General features: G+C 41.4%; 2 protein-coding genes and 1 long non-coding RNA gene across 3 annotated transcripts; 1 reads left to right on the top strand and 2 right to left on the bottom strand.

Moving 5' to 3' along the window:
- Window positions 1-1,797: 1,797 nt before the first annotated feature.
- Window positions 1,798-10,677, bottom strand: LOC104314246 (stromelysin-1-like). The gene is made up of 10 exons (XM_009913626.2): window positions 10,528-10,677; window positions 9,467-9,708; window positions 9,228-9,376; window positions 8,078-8,203; window positions 7,358-7,519; window positions 7,067-7,223; window positions 5,869-6,002; window positions 5,170-5,329; window positions 3,791-3,891; window positions 1,798-2,114 (listed from the first exon to the last, which is right to left on the bottom strand). Exons 1-10 carry the CDS (start codon window positions 10,633-10,635, stop codon window positions 2,014-2,016), a joined length of 1,440 nt encoding a protein of 479 aa, XP_009911928.2. The 5' UTR covers window positions 10,636-10,677; the 3' UTR covers window positions 1,798-2,013.
- A 2,197-nt stretch (window positions 10,678-12,874) lies between these two features.
- Window positions 12,875-21,767, top strand: LOC138690162 (uncharacterized). The gene is made up of 3 exons (XR_011328982.1): window positions 12,875-12,970; window positions 14,566-14,651; window positions 21,726-21,767. It is a non-coding gene; the product is annotated as an uncharacterized lncRNA (long non-coding RNA).
- On the bottom strand, window positions 16,643-23,336 carry LOC104314245 (stromelysin-1). Its single transcript, XM_009913625.2, has 10 exons — window positions 23,156-23,336; window positions 22,763-23,007; window positions 22,147-22,295; window positions 21,921-22,052; window positions 20,913-21,074; window positions 20,100-20,319; window positions 18,817-18,950; window positions 18,130-18,289; window positions 17,192-17,295; window positions 16,643-16,978 (listed from the first exon to the last, which is right to left on the bottom strand). Exons 1-10 carry the CDS (start codon window positions 23,258-23,260, stop codon window positions 16,878-16,880), a joined length of 1,512 nt encoding a protein of 503 aa, XP_009911927.1. The 5' UTR covers window positions 23,261-23,336; the 3' UTR covers window positions 16,643-16,877.
- Window positions 23,337-25,288: the final 1,952 nt, after the last annotated feature.

Raw genomic sequence — 25,288 nt, 5'->3', positions numbered from 1 at the left:
CTGACAGGACCAGAGGCAATGGACAGAAACTGAAACACAGGAGGTTCCCTCTGAACATCAGGAAAAGCTTTTTTACTGAGGGTGACCAAGCACTGACAGAGGCTGCCCAGTGAGGTGGTGGAGTCTTCTTCTTTGCATATGTGCAGAAGTTGTATCTCCAAAAGCCACGTAGAGCCTTGGCAACCCACTCTAGGTGGCCCTGCTTGAGCAAGGGTGTTGGACCAGATGACCTCAAGAAGTCCAGCCAGCCTCAACCACTCTGTGATTCTGTAATTCACAGAGAAGAGGAGTCAAATAGAAGAACTATCTTTTCTCTGTGGTTTTTTTTTTTTCTTTTTGTAGGGAAGTTTTCTAATGAGGGGGAGACAGTGGGTACTGGGCAAGATTTTTTACATGCTTAAAAGAAAAGATACCTTCTCTAAGACCTTAAATCTTGCTAGCTGTCTATCTGAATGGTTATGGGGCCCTGTGGAGCATTACCAAGTGATGCCTGACTTCAGCAGCAGGGAGATTATTGTCAGCAGTACTGAACTGGCAGGTGCTGCATGTCTGTTCCCCAGGTCCAGAGAGCCATAAGGCTGGCCACAGAGATCATTGCAGATGGAAGATATGGTGCACTTGGACAAATATGAAAAGGACTTGTGGCCCCATCCTGTTCCTCCCCTTTGGCTGATGAGGACTTCCATCCACCGGTGAAACATCAACATAGAGATATAAACAGTGTGGATGCCTTCAGCAGCCAGGCTCAGACACGCAGTCCTCCCAGTAGCTGTCCCTGCATCTCCTGTATTCCCAGTAATGTACAAGTCCCTGAAGCTTGCAGCCATGCTCCGCCTGCTGGTACTCAGACCTTATAACCTACTCGGCATCCAGTCCAGCTTGAAGTTCACCCAAACACATATAGAAAGAGCTCACCCACACATAAAACATGATTTACTGAGAAGACAGGCCCAAATGTGCAGGGTGCGGCCAAAGAGGCACACTGACCTGCAGCCTGCTTGCATGCAACCAGCCCCCTTCATCTACTTAATCCTATATTTTCCCACACCTGTTCCTCCCCAATCTACTTTGAGCCTTCCATTTCCCTGTCTTTGTTTTTTCCCCTAATCAACCCACAATAAATTTTGCACATTCCCATGGTCCCCTTCAAACATGACATAATAAGTTTTCTAAAATCCCCAAATGCTCTTCCCCTGGATACTGACCCCTCAGCCTGTGAGGTGGTGTGGACCCTCTCCAGCTGACACATGGTGATGGATGTTCCCCAGCCCATTGGGGCTCCCCCAGGACAGCTGGAGAGGAGCAGAGGCAGGTCAGGGATGACTGGGTCTCCCCTGTGTGCCAATGTGTACCTCTGCTCCTGTGTTTGTGGAGATGAGCCTTTAATCACATATATATCAATAAATATCTTAGGGTAGGATTCATCACACTTAAGCTTAGCCTTCTATAACCAGGTGTCTAACATAAACTGTTCAAATAGGCTGCCTTTCCAGTCAGTAATGAAAAAGAGCACTTCCATTCCTAGGCACCCACCTCAGGCTGGGAGGGATCGCTCTCTGGAGCTCCTGTCTGTCTCTCCACAATTATGAGCAGTAGCTTTGATTTGCCTGTTTGCTTAACTTTGCAATATCTAAAACTGGTTGAAAGCAATCCTAGCTCTAGGAACACAAATGCTTTTCCTGTGGACTCCTGGCTGATAGGGCTTTGTGTAGGGTGATGTACAGCATGAAGAGTGGAAAGAAGATGGTAGAAAAAATAAAACAAGACACAATTTTGTATCAAAAGTGAAAACTGCATTGTCCTTTGGTAAGCTAGCCATCCTGATGTTAATTACATACATATACACATCAGTATGTTAAATATTGTTATGTTATATACAGAAACACAGATTGTGCAGGGACTGAGGTTTGCTAACACTGAAGTACCCATACATTCCATATATTTGTAAAAGAAAAAGTGTTTCTAGTGCAATAACACTACATTCTTTCCAACACCATTACAGATTTCATTTTCTTAACATGGAAACCAGAAGTTTGTCTTTAGGAGGCGTGTAACTCTCTTCTTATCAGGGTCAAACTCAAATTGCTTCCTTCCATGAAAGAAATAAAAGAAGTCTAGGGGAAAAAAAAACAGATGAATCATGATATTGCAGGTGTAAAGATTAGTATGCTTTAACAATGTCTGGAAAGAGCTCAAATAAACTTTCGATACACTTACACTGCCAACAGCATCTACTCCCAGGTGTAACCTCTGCAAAATGGTGCAGAGCAGCATAGGGACACCTTCCATAGCAAACCAGCCATGCACACGTTGTGTAATATACTTAATGAATCCCATGAGGTAACCCTACAAAACATTTATGCTGTGTGTTTCTGCAGTTTAAAATATCTGCTGTTATGCAACAGCTGTGTTGAAACCCTCCAGAAGGGCGTATCTCTAGCCTCCTGCGGGAGGTATTGCACAGCCTGGAGCGTGGCACAGAGCAGGGCCAGGTGCGAGTGGGTACAAGCTTGCTGGTGTGCTGCCAGATACTGTGCAGGGAAGGAGAGATCCAGCCTGGGGCAGCCATGTCCACACTGGCCGCCGGGAGTGTCAACTGCAGTTATGGATCCCAGGTATAAGACTCGTTTTGGAGGAAGCTGATAGATTTGCTGGGAAGGAATTAACATGCACAGGTTTTGATGATCAGGAGATGAGGAGCCAGGAGACAGCTGTGAAGCTGTGCCATTTGGCAGTGTGGATGTACCCTTGAGTCTGTTCCAACATCTCCCTGTCTAAGTAACATTATCCCTCATGCAGGAGAAGCTACTGCCATGTATTATTCTCAGAGCATTGCCATTTTATGTGGGCCAGGCTGTGATAGCCTTGCTCACAGCAGGTAGACCTTATGTTGTTGAGATGTCACTGTCTTGAGCGGAGCTCTTCGTGGTGTGAGATGCACATCAACATGAATACAGATATACAGATATATCAATCTGTCCCTTAGAGCTGGCCTTTCCAGCTGTGAAACAGTCACCAAAGGTATACCATCACTATTTTTCAAGGGGATAAAGTGAAGCATGGGAGTGTTATGTGACTATTTCAAGATCTTGTTGGTCATCCTCAGGGCTATGAACATCATTTAGAAGTGCCTCTCTCTGTCCAAGCATTCTCAGCCCTATGACCTTGAGTATTTCTGTCCTGGTTTCAGCTGAAATAAAGTCAATTTTCTTCCTAGTATCTGGTATAGTGCTGTGTTTTGGATTTAGGATGAGACTAATGTTGGTAACACTGATGTTTTAGTTGTTGCTGAGCAGTATTTATACTAAGTCAAGGACTTTTCAGTTTCTCATACTGCCGCGCCAGCGGAGGCTAGGAGTGCAGAAGAAGTTGGGAGGAGACACAGCCAGAACAACTGACCCCAACTGGCCAAAGTGACATTCCATACCATAGGATGTCATGCTCAGCATATAAACTGGGAGGAGTTGGCCAGGGGACACCCCGTCTCGGGGATGGGCTGGGCATCAGTCAGTGGGTGATAAGAAATTGTATTGTACATCACCTGTTTTGTATATTCTATTATCATTATTATTGTTGTTATTATTATTACTATTTTCCCTTCCTTTTCTCTCCTATTAAACTGTCTTTATCTCAACCCATGAGTTTTACTTTTCTTTTTTTTTTCAGTTCCCTCCCCCATCTCCCTGGGAGATGGGAGAAGGAGTGAGTGAGCAGCTGTGTGGTGCTTAATTGCCAGCCTGGGTTAAACCACGACAATTTAATACAGATTTTATTAAGAACAGTTACTCACTTTCATGTTGAAAAACAGCATCAATCTTCCCATTAATTCCTGGAAATGCATCTCTTATCAGTATGGGCTTCCTGTCTATAGACTGACTTCTTTTATCATAACTGAGAAAAATTATAAACAACATGGTGTCAATAAAAACTGCAAACAACTCATGATTAATTCAGCTCACCTTATTGCCTTCTACCTACCAACAGGTAACTGAGTTCATTGAAGACTTTCAGTATCATTTAGGTAGCATTGACACAGATGTGATGTGCCATAAATAATTATTACTCTATTATTAGCTGCACTGGAAGAATTGCTTCTGTTTACATCACCTCAAGATACATCTAAGAATACCTAGTATTCAAACCATCATCATAAATCTGCTAAATATTTTTTCTGAGAGACTGTACCTAAAGGGGAGGTGGATAATCTTATCTCAAATATAAGTTAGATTTGTAAGATTATAAAAAAATTGCTTTCATGTTGTCTATCTGTAGGAGATGTTTATCAGGAAAAATCTGATTTTTTTTCTTAAGTTATTAGTTATTTTAAGTCATTTTACTTAAGTTACTTATAGCAGGGTGTTACATTTTTCGTGAAGTGCAGTTTATCTATCAGTGCTGGAATAAGCAGGCTTCTGAAATCATGTTCTTTCTGATACCTTTGCTCAGTAAGACATTTAATGATCAGACAAACTGCTCAGCTGAAGTCCTTCAAGCTATGAGAGTTTGAACTATATGTGGAAGTCTGATCTTCTGCTTAAACTACAAATACATGGCTGAATAGTTATTCCAAGATGATCTCTGTAGGTGCAATGACTTGGGCATTGTGGTGACAGGAAAGAGAGTTGTGTCATTCATCTGCAAAAGTTCAGGTTATACACTGTATAGGAGCAGCTCCTTCAGTTGTTGCAAATGTATGTCCTGTAACACAAACCTGAGGAGTAGGGATTGAACTGAAAAGAGGAAATAATAACCATGCACTGCAGATAATTCTTTACAGTACATGGCATTTATGAGCAACTTTATGAAGCTATCTGTTGGTAAGTGGAAAAAGGGCGGGATACTCCATCTTATCATGCAGAAACTTTTTTGATATAAATAGTGAGGTTCTGACTGATTTCCTGAGCTGACTTGTGGAGCTGTAGGATAGCTTTTTTTTTTTACCAAAGCAGTTAGATTAAAATAAATAAATAAATAGTCAAATAGTTAAATCAATTAAAAGGAAAGCTAAAAGCACTGTTTCTCCTCCCTTTCAAATATTTTTCCATAGCCAGTTGTGACACTGAAAGAGATTACCAAAAGTGTGTGACTAATGCATCCTAAGTCATGACAGGATATTGATCATGTGATTATGTTTGCTCCTATTTAGGAAAGTATCACAGGAAATATTACCTCCAAAATTTGTCTGCTATGAAGTAATATGTTTTCCCCTCAATTCCATTATAAAAAGCAGCATCAATTTTGGTAATATCCTTTGAAAATCCCAGGGTGTATACTTTTTGGGGGTATCCAGGAAGTATAGTATCTCCTCTCACAACCCAGAATTCATTCCCTATCAAGAAAAGTTGATGAACATATGTTATCAGAATCTACTTCTGGGAATGACACAAACCTTTTCATGAAAGCTAATCTTTTAATGGAAAAATGCAGAGAGAAAATAATGGTTGCTTGAAAATATTCTACATACTGGTTCTAGAGTCCAAAAAAGCTGCAAGAATAGTTCTTTGTACCACATTTTATGCAAACTTAGATTTTAGTTTTCCTTCATACTTATGTTAGTTTTCCACAAGCTAGGAAGAAGCATGTGTTATTATTTTTAAATTCAATAGATAATCTTCCAGAAAAACAGGAAAATGATGACATTTATTTTGGCAGGGAAACTTTTGTATAATGACATTAAAAAGTAAGATACATGTTCCTTATCTTGGATAATATTTTTTTTAACTCTGTGATTGAAATACACCAATTTATTGGACTAAATTAAAGCTTGTGGAATCCTACAGAAAGAGCTTAAGGGGTTTTTAAGCCAAACACAAACTCTCAAGGCTACTTGGAAAGGCAATATAGGAAAATAAAAAGACAATATTTTACCTTTAAAAATGACAGTTTCGTCTTTTTCAGGAATTTCATATGCAGCATCAACACCAGGTGGCAGCCGTGGCCAGAACGAAGATATTAAATTAAAATCAGCTGTTCTGACTGCAGGATGCTTGCGCCAAAAATGCCTTACATAAATATAGAACAGGTTTTAAATAAAATCAGGCTTTCACACACACTAATGCATGACACCACATCACTGCAACCAGGGCAGGATTTATCTGACTAAACCTGGCCATGTACCCTGAGTTAGTCACTGTAAGCTCTCTGTAATGTCAACAGAAAGAAAGGTATTTCCATGGGGTTTCTCTCATCTTGATGTAGACATCTGAAATAGGTCAGATGAACTGTTTTGTCAAAATGGTTATTATTTTCCCTTATGTAGAAAGGGAGCCTAGAGAGACCTGGCTCACATAGCTGGTATGGGGTAAGATTTTGGGAATGAACCCCCACCTTGGGGTTACCAACACCAACTTAGAGAAACAGTCAGTGTGCGTGAGGATCTTCTGCAAAATAACACTTTACTGGCTTTGTGGACTCCAAATTCTGAGGTCAAAACTGGCTTTAACATTGTTTTTGGGAAGGGTCTGAAGCAGGTAAAACACAGCCCTACCACATGAAAAGGAAGGGAATCAGCTCTTTTACCTCTTCTCTTCAAGACTTTGGGCTGTCATGCCCTGAAGAGGGACAATTTGCCTGAGTTTAGCACTGAATCAATTATCCTTTCCTCTTATTATTATTATTATATTAAATCAGCACTGCAGGGGATCTCCAAGCAGGTATTGTGTCAGGACTGGTAAACCCTCAGCTCTCTCAAAGCAAGGAGAGCAATGAAGGTGCCAAGTGTCCCAGGGCTGGTGATGGCTTTTGCCAAAGCTGAACTCTCCCAGAGGCCAAACACTTGGGAATTGCTTACGGCCTAAAGTGAAAACAGTCCATGTTTTCAGGGGAGCCATCTTTCCCCATCCTATTCATAGCATGCCCTGTTTCAAAGGTGATCTTCTTCCTTATACTTATCTCTCTACTTTTCTCCACCACCCTCTTTGTTTTTGCCTCCCACCTCTTATCCTGATTCCCTGTCTCACCTTCCTGCCTAGAATGGCTGATACTCCAGGTAAAGTTATTTTTCCATGCTGTGGAGCATAATTTGAAAATTATATCCAACTATTTTACTTTCATAAAATTGACTTACTTGTCTTTAAAGAACATTATTTCTCCACGGAAAGTGGTGACAGCATCAAAAGTTAAATCAGGGCCACAGGTGTTTGGCAGTGCAGGATCTTTTGACTCAGTAGGGTCTTTTATCTCAGTAGATTCTGTTTGGTCATTGTGGGTATTAGAAGATGGTCCTAAAAGAAGCAGTTTATGGAAGAAATTAAAATGAGAACTCATTCAGGTATATGCAGTACACAAAAATGTCACTGAATAGTATTCCAAAGTCTTTGAAATTATAAGCATTAGTTGATTAATAATTGTGAATTACCATAGAGGTACTGAATGCCATTAATATCATCCTGATGAAGAGGGAATACTGAAGGGTCAAATTTCCTATAAACTGGATACATCAGAGCATTGGGGTCTTTGGAATGGAAAAGTCCCAGTGAATGGCCAAACTCATGGGCGGCAACATAAAACAGGTTCGTACCTGAAAACAACAAACAAAACACATAATAGGAGAGCTATGTCTTTTCATTTGTCCTGAAAACATGAAAGACATAAGGTAGGTCAGAAGGTTTCAGAACTGCTTGCCTAAGCAAGTGAAGCTGTTAAGGGAAAATCATTTGGAGATGAAATTCTGGTCAGAAAGAAAAATAATGAAATCATTACAGCAGAGTACAAGGAAATAGGCTGTAGCTGCTGCAGAAGTCAGTGTGGGAGAAGGACCCTGGACCAGTGCAGGTGATATAACTGTGCAGGGAGAGACAAGCAGGTAGGAGGAGTGGGGAGAAGGGGGCTGCCAGGTCCGTCAGCTTCTTCCCAAATAAATCTCCACCCAGTTCATGGCAGAAGTTCAGCTGGGGCCCTAACTTTTTAAACCAGAGGGCTCAGAGCCTTTTTATAACTATGGAAACCAGCTGCCCAATGCTCCTTCAAATCAGCCACATTTTTAAGCACTTCTTAAGGAAGAGACGAGACAGATGCTGCACCCTTGATTTCATGTACAGCCTGCTTAAGGAAGGGCTTGGAGAACTTAATTTCCTACCCTCTGTACTTTTGGTCCAGGTTTCGTCCTCATCGAAGTGAGCATCTCCACCAAAGTCCTTGCCAGGTGCATAGGCATGAGCAATGGACCCTCCTGGGCCATCAAAGGGGATGAAGTCATTGTGACCTGAGGAGCAAATCCCACACACAGCTGGCTGGGGATTATGGAGGTAACAGATCTCAGCAATGCACGGTGCTCTCTGTTCTGCTGATTTTGTAAACTTTCAAGTTCCCCTTCCACACAGATTTGCCAAAAGCTCTATTTTTCACAGGTAAAACTTAGGAAAATTTGAACTGATGCATCAGGAGTGAAATCTTGGTTTTCTTAAGTAATGGGTGGACATTTACATACTGCTGCCGCAAGGGAAGAGGAGGATGTGGTTTAGGTTGAAATATATTTCCTTTCTTGCTCATAAGGTAAAATTTTCATAAACTCTGTGTCAGCAGTCATCAGGTTGTTACCTGGTCCTGACTGGTAATTTAAGTGTTGATGGCAGAAGCAGGATCCTGGGAAGACTGTAAGCCCTTGAATGTAGTCTCCAGAAAAGGTTTTAAGGACACAGAGGTTATGTGTGGTGCCTGCACACTCTGCATAATGCAGATGAGTGGATATGTTTGGGTGGGAACAAAGGAGCTGACTAGAAGAGTCATACTAGAGTATGATTGTTAATAAAAGAGGAAAGGCTGCTGGTAAGCCTACCCTGAGGGCAATGCCAAAAATATAAGCCTTTAGTCTGTCTAGAATTTATTTAGCTCACACAAAGCACATGTCTAATCCCAGGAGCGTAACTAGAGCTACCCACTCTGTAATGATCTGAGCCTGGGTATATCTCACAAGCCCTAAGCCTCTTGTGGTTCATGCACACACGGGGTATCATATACTACGTATAGATCCAGTGAACAACAGGCAGCTCGTTACATTTATTTTCTCCTTCCTTCTCTTCAACTGCCTCTATACCCTCCCCTAAAGATTGTCAAGAATTGTAGCTATAGCACCTTGAGCAGGAATTCTGTTTTTCTGTCTGCTTGTTCAACTTGACACTGAACTTTGCACGTGCTATCTGTTGGAAGAAATCATTAGCTTTTCAGGTCAACTGCTCCATATAGGCAGTAACTTGGCAATAACTCATAATAACTGCGTAGAGCTTTACCTCTGGCTGCAAAGGAGATCATTATGTCTGCATCACCTCTATCCTTCTTGATGAATTTCAGTGGGGTCACACTGCTCCAAACACTTAACGCTTTCTTGATCGCTGCATTGACATCTGCTGGACGCAGGTCTGGTGTGTAGTTTAATATCCTTTAAAATATAAGATAGAAAACAGATATGTTCTTACAACATATGCTGTGTAATGCACTGTCTTTACACTAAGAATTCAACTATAATTACCTGTATGTCAGAACTTGTTTTTCCCATTTTGGCTGTCCTGCAAAGGTGGAGAACCCAGCTACATCAGGGAATCCACAACGACGTTTTTGTATCAGGTCCAAAGTGCCAGAATCCAGTTTCCCTGTCACCTCCAGTCCAAAGAATTCCTGCATTTCTTTTATTTTTTGGGTCATTGGACTATTATTTTTCCAAATGAAAGATTCCCCATCTTTCTTAAAGCCGTAGTAATTTTCCAGGTAGTTCTAATGAAAAAAAAAAAGCATTTTAGGACAGTCTATGGTGTTTGCTTTTGAAGCTTATATAAAAACTTGTACTAACACCACTTCAGACATGTACCTTTGCTACTTTTCTTTCTGTTCAATGGGAGCATGAGTAATAGAGTTTCTTAAAGCCTATATGAATATTTTTCTCTTAATGATAGTTTTTGTATTATAATACCATTATAAATGTCTTGCAGTTTACTCAGAATACATTCAAAATTAGCATTTGTCTAATAAATTCATTATTTGCTGGTAATGTACCCTCCACTTACCCTGTGCTCTAGGGTTACCCAGAGTCCTTTAGAACAGGCAGGGCAGAAGCTGTTTGACATATATGACTGAATACAAAATTTCAGCAGTAGTATTCCATTTTCCCACTTTTTTTTTTTGACAGTAATAATTCAGACAAAATAATATCCTTATTTTATGAAGAGTTATGTCTCGTAATACCAGAAGTCACATAAATAACCATGTTTCCACCGTTTCCACCTGAACTACAAATCAAATGTGGACTGACTCAGGAGTTTGATTATTTGTAGAATCAACACGTAAGTGAATGCATCATCAGTTTTAATTGTTCTCTACAAAAAAATAAAACAAGAAGGAGTCAGGGTTAAAGAAGCCTTTGTCATCATGGTACAGAATGCAGCCCCCTCTATTTTGAGAAATACTCAATCATGTTATTCATTCTACTGGAATTTGCAGAACTAGCTCCTCAGCTACTATATATTAGTTCCAGACATGGCAATGGATGCTCTATAGTTGCTAAAGATCACCTCCCCAGAGGTCTACCTTCCTTACCTGGATAAGCTGCATGCCTTCTTCCTTCTTCTGCCTTGTATCTGCAGGAAAAGTGTAAGAAAGTGCTGCACATAATAACAGGATAAATGGGACGTTCTCCATTATCATATTCACTAGCCTTTAAAAAAGTCTTCTTTGTAGTCTGCCACACACCTGCTTCACCTTTATATAGTACTTATTTGCTTCATAAAGCTTTCCAATCTCTGACTCATTGATTCTCACAATTTCTAGTTAGCAACAGTACACATGCAAAACAATGGTTTTACCATAAAAAAACCTGGTGCTCTCCTTCATCCGGTTCCACCCTTGTGCAGGTTTTGCAACATGGAAATATGATTAATGAGGAGATAATAGAGCTGTAGTTCTTTTTAATAAGGTCATTAACTTTTTAGTTATTAAAATGTAGTCTCACTCTCCAAAAAATTTAGGCATATCTCTTTAATGTTTTCCATTCAAAGTTTGTATTGTTTTCAGATGTGTTATTGAAGTATCTAAAGGGAAAAACATTCACAGAAGATTACAGAACTGTAGACTACGAGTAGAAAATTTGTTTTCTAGGGTTCTTTTTGTAGTTGTTTGTACAGGAACATGTACTTTTGGAGGCTATTATAGTGCCACCATCTTCCCCTTTGGTAGAGTCCTTCAAAATTAAAAGGCCAGTGCTGTAACTCCCTGTTTGATGAAGCAGTGCTTTGTTTATGCAGTTTTTCTTTGATACAGTTCTCACCTGGATGAAACTTCCTTTTGTCTGCAGGAAAACATGGGATTCCCACAAGGAAATGAAAACACTTTTCTCAGCATGGTTAAACTCATTATAAAGATTGAGCCAAGGTGTTTGCATGGCACTTTTATTCAGCAGTTTCCATTGTTCTCAGAGAATTGCCCAATTACTTCGTATTTTAGAGTCTCCTTCTGTTATACTTACTATAATGTTTTAAAAAGCACTGAGTTTTCCTGGACCAAACTCTGATGGCTTTCCCAGTCAGAGGAGAGGGTCCTCTGCTCTCTATGTCTGCTGTTGGTGGTAAGAACTGCTGAGACTCAATATCAGGTCTACTCTAGTGTTGGGTCCACTTTTCCTCCACGCCCAATCACACCCTCCACGTACTGCCACAAATGAGGACAAAGCAGAGGTGACAGTGAAGGCCCTGGGAATCCTGAAGAGAGATCTCTACTGCCATTGAAGATAGTCCTCTGTATCTGAGACTTCTGCGTGGAGCTGACACAGGATTTAGGGTACACCTGCAGCATTGCAGGGCACGTGGGATGTTGCATGTGCAGAGAAATAAAACCCCTTCCACAGACCTGGCAGGATAATAAAGCTGTGACAGGGGACATTATAAATATATTGTACATGTGAGATATTTGCTGAAATCTTTTCCTGCTGAAGAGTACTCTGTTGGTACCAGAAGGATCCCCAGACCACAGCATGCCTTGTGGCCATTCACAGTGGGAAATGGAGGACTGCTAGGTCTCAGCAGCTGAAATGGGGCCAGACCCTGGCAAGGCTGGTGGGACTCTGCAGGGGTTGTCTGGTTACTGAGGACTGAATTCCTACCCTGAGAGCAGACATCTAACTGAGGCACTCATGTTAGGGCAGTGGTCCCCTCCCTGATCCAGGAAAGTGATGGACAGGCTCAGGGAATGACCCAGAACTGGGGCAGCCAAGCCAAGGGGAAATGATCCTCTGAGGGAGCTTTTGATAATGACTTTACTCACATACTTATGTTAGGTGCCCCTAACTGAGTGGGTGAGATGAATCTAAAAATTGGGTGCAGAGTTCTCCTGTGCAGCTTATACACCCACAATACCTCTCTGCAGAAATAGCTTCTGGTACTTACAGCCCCACTATACCTTTCCAACTTTTTTCTCTTCCCACACAGTGCCTCTGCATGTACGGTGGGTTCTAGAGGAAAGAAGTAATTTTCCAGCCTGTGTGACTTGATAAATTTTCTTCACTCGTCTTTTTATCTAGTGAAAGGGCCATTAGAAGCTGTCAAAACCATCTAGGAAGCTATTGATGAAATTTATAGTTTTCTGATTATCAGCCTTCTCAAACACATCCTTTTGTTACTGTCAACCTCTTTCTCATTTTTCTTGATACTATTCACCATTGCCCTCAAGAGATCAATTACCTCCTCAAGCATTTTTCAATCACCTAGAATATACTTTATGAAGAAAATTCCATAACCACAGAGATCTTCTCTGATATCGTCCTTTGAGGTGACTTCATCCAGAAGTAGCACAATGCATAATGACAATCTCTTGCTTTGGCTTAAAGAAGCAAGTGTGAAAATTGTTACATTCTCCTTCTTGCAATCTTTAAAAGTGCCTGGATAATCTCTTAGGATTGCCCTTACCTTTCCCTCTTCCAGAGTCAATCTTCTGTCTTGGATGCATTCCCACAGTCCCAGCCCCTGCTAGCTGTACCAGAGAAAGACAGGTAACACTAACAAGAAGAGTTAAAATTTTCTCCTTTTTTGGCAAGGTTATTGCTAATGCACAGTTTATATATTTAAAAACTAATGCAAACTGTACAGAGAAAAGTGAAATAACATCTCATAGACCCTCAACAGGACGTAATTAAGTTGGTCTGTTCTGCAAAGGGCAAGGGCTTAATTACATGGAGCTTGAAACTGCCCCACTCCACTGCCTTACACACCCTCAGTGTCCTGGCCAGGCTGGAATCTGGTAGCACTGTAGGAGCCCTGGCCAAAACCTGGGAGAGCAGGTCCATGCACGGGAAACTTCTGAGCTGCAAAACTGCAGCTTCAGCCTGTGCTGCCGATGAGTGGTGCTTAACTCAGCACCTCCCTCCTGGCTGTGCTGCAAACCCTCAGACCTGGCTGCACAAACCTAGCCTCAAAAAATATCACGTTGCTGATGAAGACAAGTGTATGACCTACTTCTGGCTTTTATATAACAGGCATCCATCTCCAGCACAATAATGCTGATTCACTGACAGGGCCCCATTTGTCCTAGTCAGCTTGCACACCGGTCACCCTTGCTCTCCAGTGCTGAGTATTCAGGGCCTCCTGGCAGCTTATTTCTTCATTTTCTTCTTGCTTGTGGCAGTGTTGTCTGTCCCTGTGAGTGGAGTCCTGCTTTGTATGCAAAACCTGCTAGGAATGTCTTAAATCCCAGGCATTAGACATATATTTCCAAATTTCCTCCGCAACCACAGCAAGCCTCTTGAAAATCAGGCGAGGAAGAGGAAATGCAGAAGATCCTTGTCACAATATTTCCAAAGACTTCTGCGTAACACACTCATTCCAGTTCCCAAAAAGCAACATACGACAGCTGCTGCTAGTGAGACTAAATCAGTCTTCCAGCTACAGAGGGAGTGTTTGTGACTCAACTGTTGGATGTCCAGGTCTGGAGCCCATTGCTTTGTCATAGCATTTGGAAGTGTTTGGTATATGAGACTGAAGTGCCAGGAGAGCAGACGCTCCCCAGACTCTATTTGTTTCTTGTGCTCCCGACATTTTTGTGTTAGTATGTACTGTTACAAGCTCACACAGCTAATACTTTGTAAGGGCGCTATTAAACTGTGAAGTCATTAAGATATTTTTACTTGAGTTTTCATGTGTAAGAGATTGGGTCTGGGACAACAGCTGTGCAGTCAAGAATTTCAGATGTAACTGGGTTTTTTTCTGTGTCTCTATTATTGCATGACTGGTCTCAGATTCCAAGGAAAGTTCATATTCATAGAGGATGAGTACTTGAAATTATGTTTATGGACAAATTTCCCCTGCTGGTATCTAAGAGGCCTTTAATTCCAGCAATCCTTTATGAGTTATAACAAAATCATGGTTACAAGAAATCTTCTCTTGCCCACGAAGTGTAGACAGGCAGCTCCAGCACTCCTGTTTCCAAACCCATCCGAATTACGTATTATTATACCATTTGCCAGGAATTTCATTGCTTTTCCCAAACCAAAATTAAGGTTCTTTCATTGCTGAAGTTTAAGACAGTAACAAAGCAGAAATACAGATGGAAAATCCACAGTTAACACATCTCACCAGTCCCTTTGTCCAGGTGAAATCCATGCCATGCTGTCTTCCATTTATGGTCCAGGTTAGAAAAAAACACAGGACACGTTCTAGATTCTCCTTCACAGCCAGGTAAGTATCATTTGTTTTTCAGATACTAGTAGTTTAAGCTAAGTAATACCTGGAGGTGGGGGGGCTGTTTTAATTTAGCTGCTTCCTTGAGGTCATAACTAAAAAACATTACCAGCCTTATATAAGAGAAATAAGTTAATATAATGGCCAAGGTGAGTCATTGTAAACATTGGCAATGTTCTGTTTCACCATTGCTGAAATGTTCTTTTTGGTTCCTCCTTAACCACTTTCAAGTCTCAGCCAACAACCAGAGCCTAAAGGCCTGATTTCTGAAGGTAGTCTTCACATACAAGAATGTATCTAGTTAGGATATCAAAGTGTGCAGGCACTTTTAAAATCAAAGGGAATTAACTACATTATTTATGTACAAGCAGTACTCACAAGTGCCCTGCCTAGACCTGGAGGCATATGAAGTCCTTGGACTCAAGTTTCTTCTGGACAGGCTGTGTACACAGCACAAGCTATTGAGAAAGATACTGGGAGGCGTTGGGGCAACACCAGTTTTCCTGTGTCTCTGCCCTGCCTGGACTGCCTCCAGGTGAGCTCACCCACTTGTCAGTCCACGACTTTACAGTGGTGCATCATTGCCCTTCTGGCACTGCTGAGCCATTCAGTCTCTATTAGACGGTTAAGCCCTGCTGAGATTCACAGCTTAATTTCTCACCCAGGTTGGTTTTAGACCTTGCTTTAGCAGTGCTCAGTGCATATCTAGCATGGCACAAAGCGCGCATGAGGAGCAGAATGTGGCAGAGTAGAAGTTTTCCAAGATCAGACATGGCAGCATCTCAGCTGCCCATCCTCGGTCTTGTCTGCTAGCCCAGTGGGACAGTGGGTCTGTGGGTACACTGGGAGACACACAGCTTCCTCTGGCCCTGATGGATGGTGTGACAGACATTAGTAGGTGTTTTGGCCAGATGTCTGAGGGATCTGCCCTGTGTAGAAGACCAGGAGCAAATAGCACCTCTGCCTAACAGGATTTGAGCTGTGGTAACTAGAAGACTGTCCTCATCAACCATTCCCATCCCATCTTGCTGCCTTTGCCAATTCTGTTAGAGAAAGAGGAATAGTGAGGAGGAGTCAACTTCTTTGTACAATCACATCATCAGAGCAGTTTGTGATACATGGAATCAAATCCCTTCAAGGAGAGGACGGACTTCAGCCAAGCTTTCTTACAGCCCAAGGGTTGTTTAAGTCACTGTGAAGGGGACCTAAACAAGGTGGATGGAGGAAGAGCATGTGCTTTTGTTTGTGTCTCACCACCCTTCCTCTGGAGGATTCACTTCTGGTAGTTACATCTAAATCTTGAGGTTTTTTCTTATCACTTTGGCTTGTTTGCTGTAGGAAGTGGTTCTCATCAGTGGTTTCTTGTCCAGCATTGAACCGTCAGCCCTGACTCCATTCCCATGGCACACAGTCACAGCTCAGCAGGGATAATGCCCTGACTCCATGGGACCTTGTGACCATAGCTTCATCACTTCCCACCCTGCCTGTGTGCTGCCTCCACCCCCAAACTGGACACCTACCCTTCTCTCTGGTTGCTCATGTCCTGCTGTACCAATGACTGCGCCCACCAAAACCGCCCACAGCAGCACTGGCACATGGGTCCTCTCAGCCCATTGCCATGTTCCCCATCTACCAGAAGGCAGCCATGCCCATCCCTGCCCTGATCCCTCTCTCCCCATGCTGTGGAGCCATGGCAGGTGAGGCCAGAGCCACCAGTCCCTCCACAGCCTTTCCCACACCGTCACGTAGGACGTCCTCCTACCTCTTCCGCCTCCACCACATTGTTCCTGAGTGTCTTCATTTCCCTCCTCTGTCTGCCAGGTCTGTTGAAACTGCCCAGCTACTTCTGCTTCTCTTTAACTTCCCCCTTACAGACACTAAGCCAGGCTAAAAATGGTGGTGGAGTCCCGGCACTGTTTAGGCTTCTGTGTAGTTATATCAGATGCCTTGTCTCCAGCGGACTGAACCGGAACAAAAGAATGCTGCCATACTCGAGCAAAATACTTTATTACTCAAAAACAACTTGATTAATAAATAGTTGGAAAACAAAATAAATTAAAACTATACATTAAGTTTTACATTTTTAGGGTTTTAAATTAAAATTATCAAAGGCCATCATTTCAGACTCAGATGCACAGTAACAGCTGAATGATATTGTTTATAGAAGGAACATGAAAAAACATTTCTGGTACAAATACAGCCCTGCACCATCACTTAATATTTCTAGCAATTAAACCAGCTGTTGCTCTTCATTATACGGATGAGTTTCTTGTTCTTGATGTCAACCTCATACTGGTTTGATCCATGGAAGAAGTAGAAATGTCCTAGAATTGGAAGCACAAAATATTGCCAAATTAATATTTCCTTTTTTTATGCCTGTTAATATACACTTGCTATTTTCTTGGGTGATTTTAAAAACATATCAGAACAAACATTCCAGATAGATATATATATGTGCGTGTATTTGAAACATATACTTGTTTGGCTTTGGTTGGTGGTATTTTGTTTTGTTTTTAATTACATTTTAATTTATTTACCATTCTTCTGAAGGGCAGCATCAACTGTGTGGTCAATTCCTTGGAAGTCAGCTGCTATTTTTCTTGGATATCCCCTTTCCATTGATTGGGTATTTTCATTGTAACTAAATAAAGAAATTGCATGAAAACAAGAAACAAGCAAGTGATATTCAGTGTTGAAACCAGGTGGAATTTTTTACTAAATAAGCCTACTCTCAGCTGAAAATCCAGTAACTGCAAACATCTGTGATATCATAGAACTGTATAAATCCTGGCTGTGTGAATATTTACATCTTTAGTGGCCTATGCAAGGCTGTTTTCAGAACATCAGACTAAATAGTTCACTTCCATTCCCTGAGACTAATAATAAAGTTGGGTAGGGCTTATACTAAGTAATAAAATTAAATAATTATTTAAACTAAATATTTTAATTTTATAGCATTCAACCAATGAAGTGACCCCATGGGTGAAATGTAAACTTCTGGTGTAATAATACTTTTTCAAGATAATATTACAGATTAATTATTAGGGCTGACATTACTGCTTAGCTGAACTGTTTCTTAAAAAGTAATTATTTCTGTCTCCTTCCATAACTTTCTTGATACATTTGTCATTTATAAATTTCAGAGAGCACTTCTGTCCCTTAATAGCTACTGAATGAATACATGACATGATGACAAAGTCTACTCACATTATCTTTTTATACTAAGTTCACGTAATACTGCTTCCTAACAAATAAACAAAGCTCATTTGTCTGTTAATCACAAACTGGTAAGAGTAAATGGATGTTGTCTTTATCTCGGGTGTTACCGACTTTGTTCTATGAAAAGACGTAATTACCTCTGAGTTTCAGCTTTATGCTGGCTGAGAAGGCTGACAACAAATACTAATATAACTTGGCGTTTTAAAAGCTTGACATTTTTTGATTATCTGCTGTACAAAAGAGGAATAAGCCTTACCTCCAGTACTTGTTGCCTACAAAGAAATAGGTTTTCTTGGTATTTTGATCATGAACAGCTGCATCGATTTTCCTGACACTGGTGGGGAAGCCCAGGTTCTGAATAGGCTTGGGGAAGCCTGGCTCTATACTGTAGCCACTGACAGCCCAGTACTGGTCATCTGCAGAAAAACCAGAAAAAGTTAGTAGGGATTCCTGTGGAGGCTGAGCTCCCTTTCATCAAAGCCCCAGAGCTTTCTCTGTAGCAAATGCCACCAAATAGCACAGATGCCCAGCTGAGAACATGACCCTCTAAGGCACTCAGAAATCTGAATATTTCAAAGCTGTTGGATTTTCCAGTTTTTATAGTTATTAAGAGTTACTCAATAGTTAAAGCTCAACATATTTTCTAGATGTGTTTGGCACCTTTAAAAATGTATTTAAATAACAATGTAGACAATCAGTTTTATCTCAGGTATGATCTCTCTCACTGACAAAAAAAGAGTAATATATTGTACAGGGCTGTTGTGAAGCAGCATTAGTTAATCACAGTAACAGCATTTTCAAAATGAAAATGGATTTAAATATTAAGAATATCTTCTATTAGTATTAGTATAATATTACTTCCATTATTATTACATAACATTAGCAGTACTACTATAACTTTATTCATTCATAAAAAGGATTAATGGAAATATAAGAGAAATACCTTTAAAAAATATCACTCGATCCTTCTTGTCAACCTCATAAGCAGCATCAAAGCCAGATGCCAGTGATGGCCAGAATGAGGAGATGGTGTCATGCTCAATGTCTGAGAAATATGGACTTTTGCGCCAGACATAGCTGATAGAAATGAAAATAGCACTGTTTCATTGTCTGTTTTTTACTAGGAGATGGGTAGCCCAGATTTAAATCCTACTGTCTGGGTGCTGCAGCCAGTCCTCCCTATGAGGCAGAGATATCACCCCTTTTGGGATGCAGTGCTTCACTTTGCCCTGCTCTCTTATAGACGTTTGCCCTTTACTACAGGTTGCTCTGAGGCCACAGAATGGTTGAGGTTGGAAGGGGCCTCTGGAGGTCATCTTGTCCAAGCCCTCAGCTCAAGCAGGGCCACCTAGAGCTGGTAGCCCTGTAGACCTCTCCACTGGCATCCTGATGGCTTGCCCAAGACAAAATGTGATGTTTGTGGTAGTGCTGACAGTTGAAGCTTTCTCTTCACCATGCCCCATGCAGGTAGGCACAGCTGCATTCTTAATTTCAGTTTGGTTACAAATGTCCATTAAACATTCTTGAGAAACATGTTAAAACCCAATTTAAGGAGGAACTGCTCCTTCCTCCCCTTCCCTGAAAATTATTAAGTTTTTAGGCTACAATTCTTCATTATGTGTTTTAGAAGGGAATCAAAGGAAGCTTGTTCAATCAAAACACAATTACTAACCCAAAAAGTGGATGAAACCCTGGGTCTGACACACTGTTCTCCCTCACCAGGGTAGATGTGCCCAGCGAACAATCCTATACAGTGCCCAGTGTCAGACCATGCCCAAAAAGTGGACACCTGTAACAGCAGGGGGTCCCTACAGACAGTACTGGGCAGTGGTCCAGTGCAGACTCCTAGGTCAGAGTGCCACCAAAAGTCACCAGTGACATTTTCCACAGCTCCCTGACCCACACACGGGATGGTGTGATGAGGACGGTGCTGCATGCAAAGCAGCTGCAGGCTGGGGAGTGACACTGGGATTATTCAGCCTTGCACAATTTTAACAGACATGGGTGATGATATATGATGGCTTAAAACATTTTACTCACCTGTCAGTAAACCACGTTACTCACCCAGTCCAGCTGGGCTAGTAAAATTTTGCAAAGTTGCCTTAATACTTTCAGAAAGAAATATCTTCCTTTGTAACCAAGGGAAGATGAATTCCTTGAACTGAACTTTATACTTCGCTTTTGTGAGTCTCATAAAAAGGTGTTGCTAGAAATGAAAGCACTTACCTGCCTTTGAAGAACAGTATTTCCCCACGGAGAGTGGTGATCGCATCAAAAGTCAAATGAGGGTCACAGTCCTCTGGTCTTGTGGGGGTTTTGGAGGGTGTCGCTCCTGTTGGTTCTTCCCGAGGTGACATTTCAGTTGGTGCTTCTGCAGGTGTCATTTCAGTTGGTTCTTGTGGGTGAAAAGCTTTTGTTGGAAGTGCAGAAGATTCCCTGGGGGGTCCTTTGGGAAACAGGCAAGTGTAGAATTGGAAGGCGAATTAGAGTGTTCCATGTTGCAGAACTTCAGGATGTACCATATGGAGCCAAATGCATAGGTTTCTTAAGGTTAAAACTCAACTAGTAAATTAATGCCAGGGAAAGTTCCTGGACAATTTAACTTGGCTACTTGTGCTGCTGACTGTTAAAATGGCCTCTGGCATTGTTTTGCCTTGACAAGCCATTGGTCTCTCAAACTGTATGTGCTCAGGAGTTAATGTAGAGCAAACACCATTTCCAAAAGGCAGTTGTGCATGTGACCACCATTTTGTGGAAGATAAGAGAGTTTAATACTACAGACATGGGCTATTCCTGTGGTATCATTGGAGAAAGGCTTTTGGACCTTTTGACTTACTGGCATGGATACAGCCCACATTCCATTTTGCAGATGTAGACTCTTAGCCACAAAGAAACCAAGAGCTTTGCCCCAAAATAATATCAGGATATTAAACCTCAGTATCCTTCTTACAGTAAAAAGTTTAGTACATTTTAGCTGTTGGGTAAAATTAATTACAAATGCTTATCCATCATCCACCAAAAAGGATGTTTCTTGCTTACCATAAAGGGCCTGAATGCCATCAATATCATCCTGAGGAAGCCTGTAGTCCTTTGTATCCCTGGCCATATATATAGGATACATCAAAGCACCGAAGACATTGGAATGACCAAGACCTAGTGAGTGGCCTAACTCATGAGCAGCAACGAGAAATAGGTTGTATCCTAAAAAAAATCCAGCACAAAGAACAAACACTAAATAAATTTTCTTGCATGACAGTGGGATACAGGTGCCATCCTCTCATGCATGATATATCGTTCACGGTCTTAATAAAACAGCAAAACCTAACTATGTCCCAAGTTCTCTGCCTTCCTGGAGAAGAAATTAGTTTTGAATTATAAACATCTATTTCTTATAGGGAAACCAATCTGGGGACAGTTTTTGCTCATGTTGCAGAAATTTTCCTGCTAACAATAATCAAAGTTTCTTTAATGTTAAAAATGGCTGACAACAGGGTGAGAATATTTTAGTCATCTGGTCAGATCTGGGGAATCATAAATGACATAGAATTCACCTGGTAACTACTTCACAAAGACCAGTAACATGTAACATCATCCCTGGACATTGCTGGAAACCAGAACACACCATTGTTATATTTAATTATATTTACCAACAAACTCAAGGGTTTTTTTCCTTTGCAGAAGTTAAATATTTGATTCACTTTAAATCAGAAAAAAAAAAAAAGTGAGAGCTCAATATTACATCTTTTAACATCATTACCTAAGGGTGAAAATTCCCTGCCTTACAATGTCATGATTACCCAATATTTCTGTTTCATGCTAATCTTATTTCCTTCACTGGTGCTGTAGTTACAGGCTGTGCATTGACTTCAGGGGACTGTCATGACTGCAGCCCAGGTAAAAATATGCAGAATCATTTTACTGAATTACACCGACATTTTACATCTCAGTAAATACTGAAACTACTGCCATGGGATTTGTGACTTTACGGTGTCTTCAAGACAACACTGTCTAATAAAAAACAGGCAATGCAATATTAAGGTTACCTACCATTATAGGTAGTAAATTTGGTCCAGTTTTCATCTTCGTCAAAGTGGGCATCTCCTCCTATCCCACTGCTGGGGGGGTAGGCATGAGCCAGAGTTCCACCTGGACCATCAAAGGAATAGAAGTCACCGTGAACTAAAAAAAAGGGGGAAAAAAGTGATGCTTTTCATCATCTCTCTAAGAAAAAGTGACAAATACTTATCATTTCCAGGCAAGGGAGTCCCCTTACATCCAGCTGCAAAGGAGATCATTATATCTGCTTGACCACTGTAGAGCCTGGTGAATCTCAAAGGGGTGACACTGCTCCAGAGCTGGAAGGCTTTTGCAATTGCTTCCTCTACATCAGCTTGTAGCATGTCTGGAGTGTAGTTCAAAATCCTGTGAAATAAGTAGAAAGGAATTAAAAGCAACCAGATCACATGTGTCTGGGGCACATAGTATCAGGGTCAAATATTTTAATTAGTGGTTATTATTACTTATGTGTCTCAAGTTGTTTATTTTCAAATTATTTGCTTACATAACAGAGGAAGTTTTCACAGTTTTCTTTCATGTCTTTCAGAAATCCTAACATATATGGTCTTCACTATTCTATCCACTGAGTATATTATTTAGTAGGCTGTTAACCAACTAATGTAAACTCCTGTTTTGGTATTTTCTTCACTGTTTAGAAGCCTAAAGCAAAGGATATAAATAACCCCCACATTCATGGCTCTTTCATCCTGAATGGGGCTTTTATAAAGAGAAATACAGGAATAAGTAGTAAAGAACCTGTTGGCCTTACTTCTGCCTAGCACTCACAAAGCCTCCCAGTGGTTTACAGAGAAACATGCTTTAATGTGTGTTACCCATATGTCACATCTTCTTTCTTCCACCTAGGGCTCTGTGGGAAGGTGCTGTATGAACGGACATCTGGTATTCCACATCTAGGCTGCTTCATCATGTCCAGCGTCTTATGATTCAGCTCCCCAGTCACCTCTAGCCCAAAGAATGACTGCATTTCTCGGATTTTGTCAGCCATGCGATTGAGGTTCTTTGCTTTAAAGAGAGAATTTTTCTCTTCTTTAAAATCATAAAAATTTTCCAAATATTTCTGAAGGGAAAGAAAAAACAACAGTTTAGAACATAAAAGTTTCTCTTCAAATGCAGAGAGTTGTTTATAAGATGTGCTACAACACTAATACATCACTGCATTCATTTTCTCCATAAATTATTTCTTAAGTTCTATCTGTAGTCCTTACCTTAGCAAATTGCATATCTTCTTCTTCCTTTTCTGGAACCACTGGGAAAGCACAAGAACATGCAACATATAGTAACCCAAGGAAAGAAAGGGTCTTTGTCTTCATCTTTGCCTCCCTGTCCTATCAGCCCTTACTAGAAGACCTCTCAAACTCTTCTTCTTATATCCAAGGCTCGCCAGTGTTTCTCTATTTATATCAGTTGTGTGCTTGCTAAAGTCAATAACTGCATGACTCAGTTTATAACATCCTCTGATTTCCCACAGAAACACAGAAAACAAATTTGGTTTTAGAAACAAGCTAACACATGACAATTCACCTTGCCCGAAAACCCCTGATTTCGCAATCATATTATTGGACAGTATTTTTTTTCTTCATTCCTAAACTGGACCAGTATTTTAAACTTACAAGTAACTAAATCTAGAATTGGTTACCTGGATAAAAATCACCTCATTTTGCAGAGGTGTTAAAGGGACCTGGCTCTTTGTGAGGGACAACAATCTGTACTTCCTTGTAGCATGTGATAAGAGACCTCCTGAAACTGCCCCTCAGATTTCTCAGTGTGGCACCCATGCAGGACCTCAGCATGTCAGGGATGAATCCCTTCCTTTAGCCCATCTTGTCCCTGATCATTTTAGTGACATAGCTGGTTATACAAATGACTCATTTATCTCTTCTCTTGAACCTGAGATCCCAGCATGGTTACAGAACCATCACCTGTGCTGCTACCTGGCCTGTGTAATCACAGATTTATGGCTGCATCCTCTTGTTCTCCCATACTCGCCCCAGTCAACCCCCACACCACAATGTAAAGGTCTCAGTAGGGCACCTCAGATCATATATGCTGATCTGCGTAGCCTATCAGCCAAGGGCATTTTCACAACTAAAGAAGAAATGGCAGAAACTGCCCTAAAGAACTACAGGCACCTTGGGTGTGCAGAGGTCTTCAGAGGAACTTTTTAATACGTCTCCAAAGTTAGATGGAAGATGACAAGGAGTTGAGCTGTACAGATTTGCCAGAAGTCCTACTTTCAGTTCGTATGTCCTTGTGCATTGTGCAATGTGGTGCATTGCACTTTATGCAGGGGTTGCAGAACCACTGTCACTCAGTTCACCCTTTCTTGCCTGTCATTTCTCAGACATCTATCTTTTGAAGCAGGATTCTCCTGTGTTGACTTAGTGCCCAAATGTTAAGTTCAAAAGGAGAAATATGAGCTAAAAATAATCTTCTTTTTGAACATGAGAAAAAGATGGAAAAGAAACCACTTTTCCAGTGAGAGCAAACATATTGGAAACTTCATAAAAACAACCCCAGCACCACAGCAGCTGAGCTCTGCAGTCTGCGAGGCGGCCTGGGGAAAAGGCATGGCCTCCTTCCAAAGGAAACTGGAGTTGAACTGCCCAGCTGGAGTAGGGTCACACTGCACGCATGACCCAGGTCAGAGCCCAGGTCCCTGAACTGCTGAGTTAAGTGGCACAGATGTTTATGTCTAAGGTTGCAGAGCATTGAGGGTGGCTTTTCCAATAGCTCACTGCTGCTGTAACGGGGTGCTCCTGCTCCTCCCATCCCGGCCAGCAGTCCTGCTGTTTTCCTGTGCCCTTCTGATATCAAGTGTGCCCTCAGTGAACTGATTCACAGGGCTGAAGCTGTGGGAAAGCAGCCCAGAGAAATAACTCCAACCCCACCAAGTTTCTGCTCAGGTTAGCAACTGCACTGGCTCCCTAAGGAGTGAGAAGAGCACTCAAGCCAGAGCGAAGGAGGCGTGGGATATCACAGATGGGAATGGGGATGCATGGAGGCAGGAAGGCAGGAAGGAGGCTGGGATGCTAGGACCTCTCCTTTTGGCAGCAGCAAGGTAAAAGATTATCTCTGCTGGTCATGGAACAGCGCCCCAAACTGCATTCGTAGGGTATGGTGTCTGCATTTCTACAAAGAAATTCAGGCACAAAGCAGGGACATTTTAAATACTGTGTTTGTATCTCTGCACCTAGCAGCAGCAGTTAGTATATGGCACTTATCCTCTTTGCTTGCAGCTTAATGTTTTATAAACACCCTGCTTGCTGTATCCAGTGGATCTGAGGCAAAGCACTCAGAGAAGCAAGATGCAGGACAACCAGTTGGCAAATGTTTTAGCA

The sequence above is a fragment of the Haliaeetus albicilla genome, chromosome 20 (assembly GCF_947461875.1).
Source record: "Haliaeetus albicilla chromosome 20, bHalAlb1.1, whole genome shotgun sequence".
Classification (NCBI taxonomy): Eukaryota; Metazoa; Chordata; class Aves; order Accipitriformes; family Accipitridae; genus Haliaeetus; species Haliaeetus albicilla.
This window is presented reverse-complemented; position numbering and strand designations above follow the sequence as displayed.

What these genes read in the sequence shown, in the direction of transcription:
- LOC104314246 (XM_009913626.2), bottom strand. Translation starts at nt 10,635, where the DNA reads ATGATAATGGAGAACGTCCCATTTATCCTGTTATTATGTGCAGCACTT. An exon ending in AAGGCATGCAGCTTATCCAG is followed by an intron (nt 9,709 to 10,527) that starts GTAAGGAAGGTA and finishes TTTTTTCATTAG; the next exon opens with AACTACCTGGAAAATTACTA. An exon ending in CGAAACTGTCATTTTTAAAG is followed by an intron (nt 5,330 to 5,868) that starts GTAAAATATTGT and finishes TTTTCTTGATAG; the next exon opens with GGAATGAATTCTGGGTTGTG.
- LOC104314245 (XM_009913625.2), bottom strand. Translation starts at nt 23,260, where the DNA reads ATGAAGACAAAGACCCTTTCTTTCCTTGGGTTACTATATGTTGCATGT. An exon ending in AAGATATGCAATTTGCTAAG is followed by an intron (nt 23,008 to 23,155) that starts GTAAGGACTACA and finishes CTTTCCCTTCAG; the next exon opens with AAATATTTGGAAAATTTTTA. An exon ending in AAAGAAGATGTGACATATGG is followed by an intron (nt 22,296 to 22,762) that starts GTAACACACATT and finishes CTTATTTCACAG; the next exon opens with GATTTTGAACTACACTCCAG.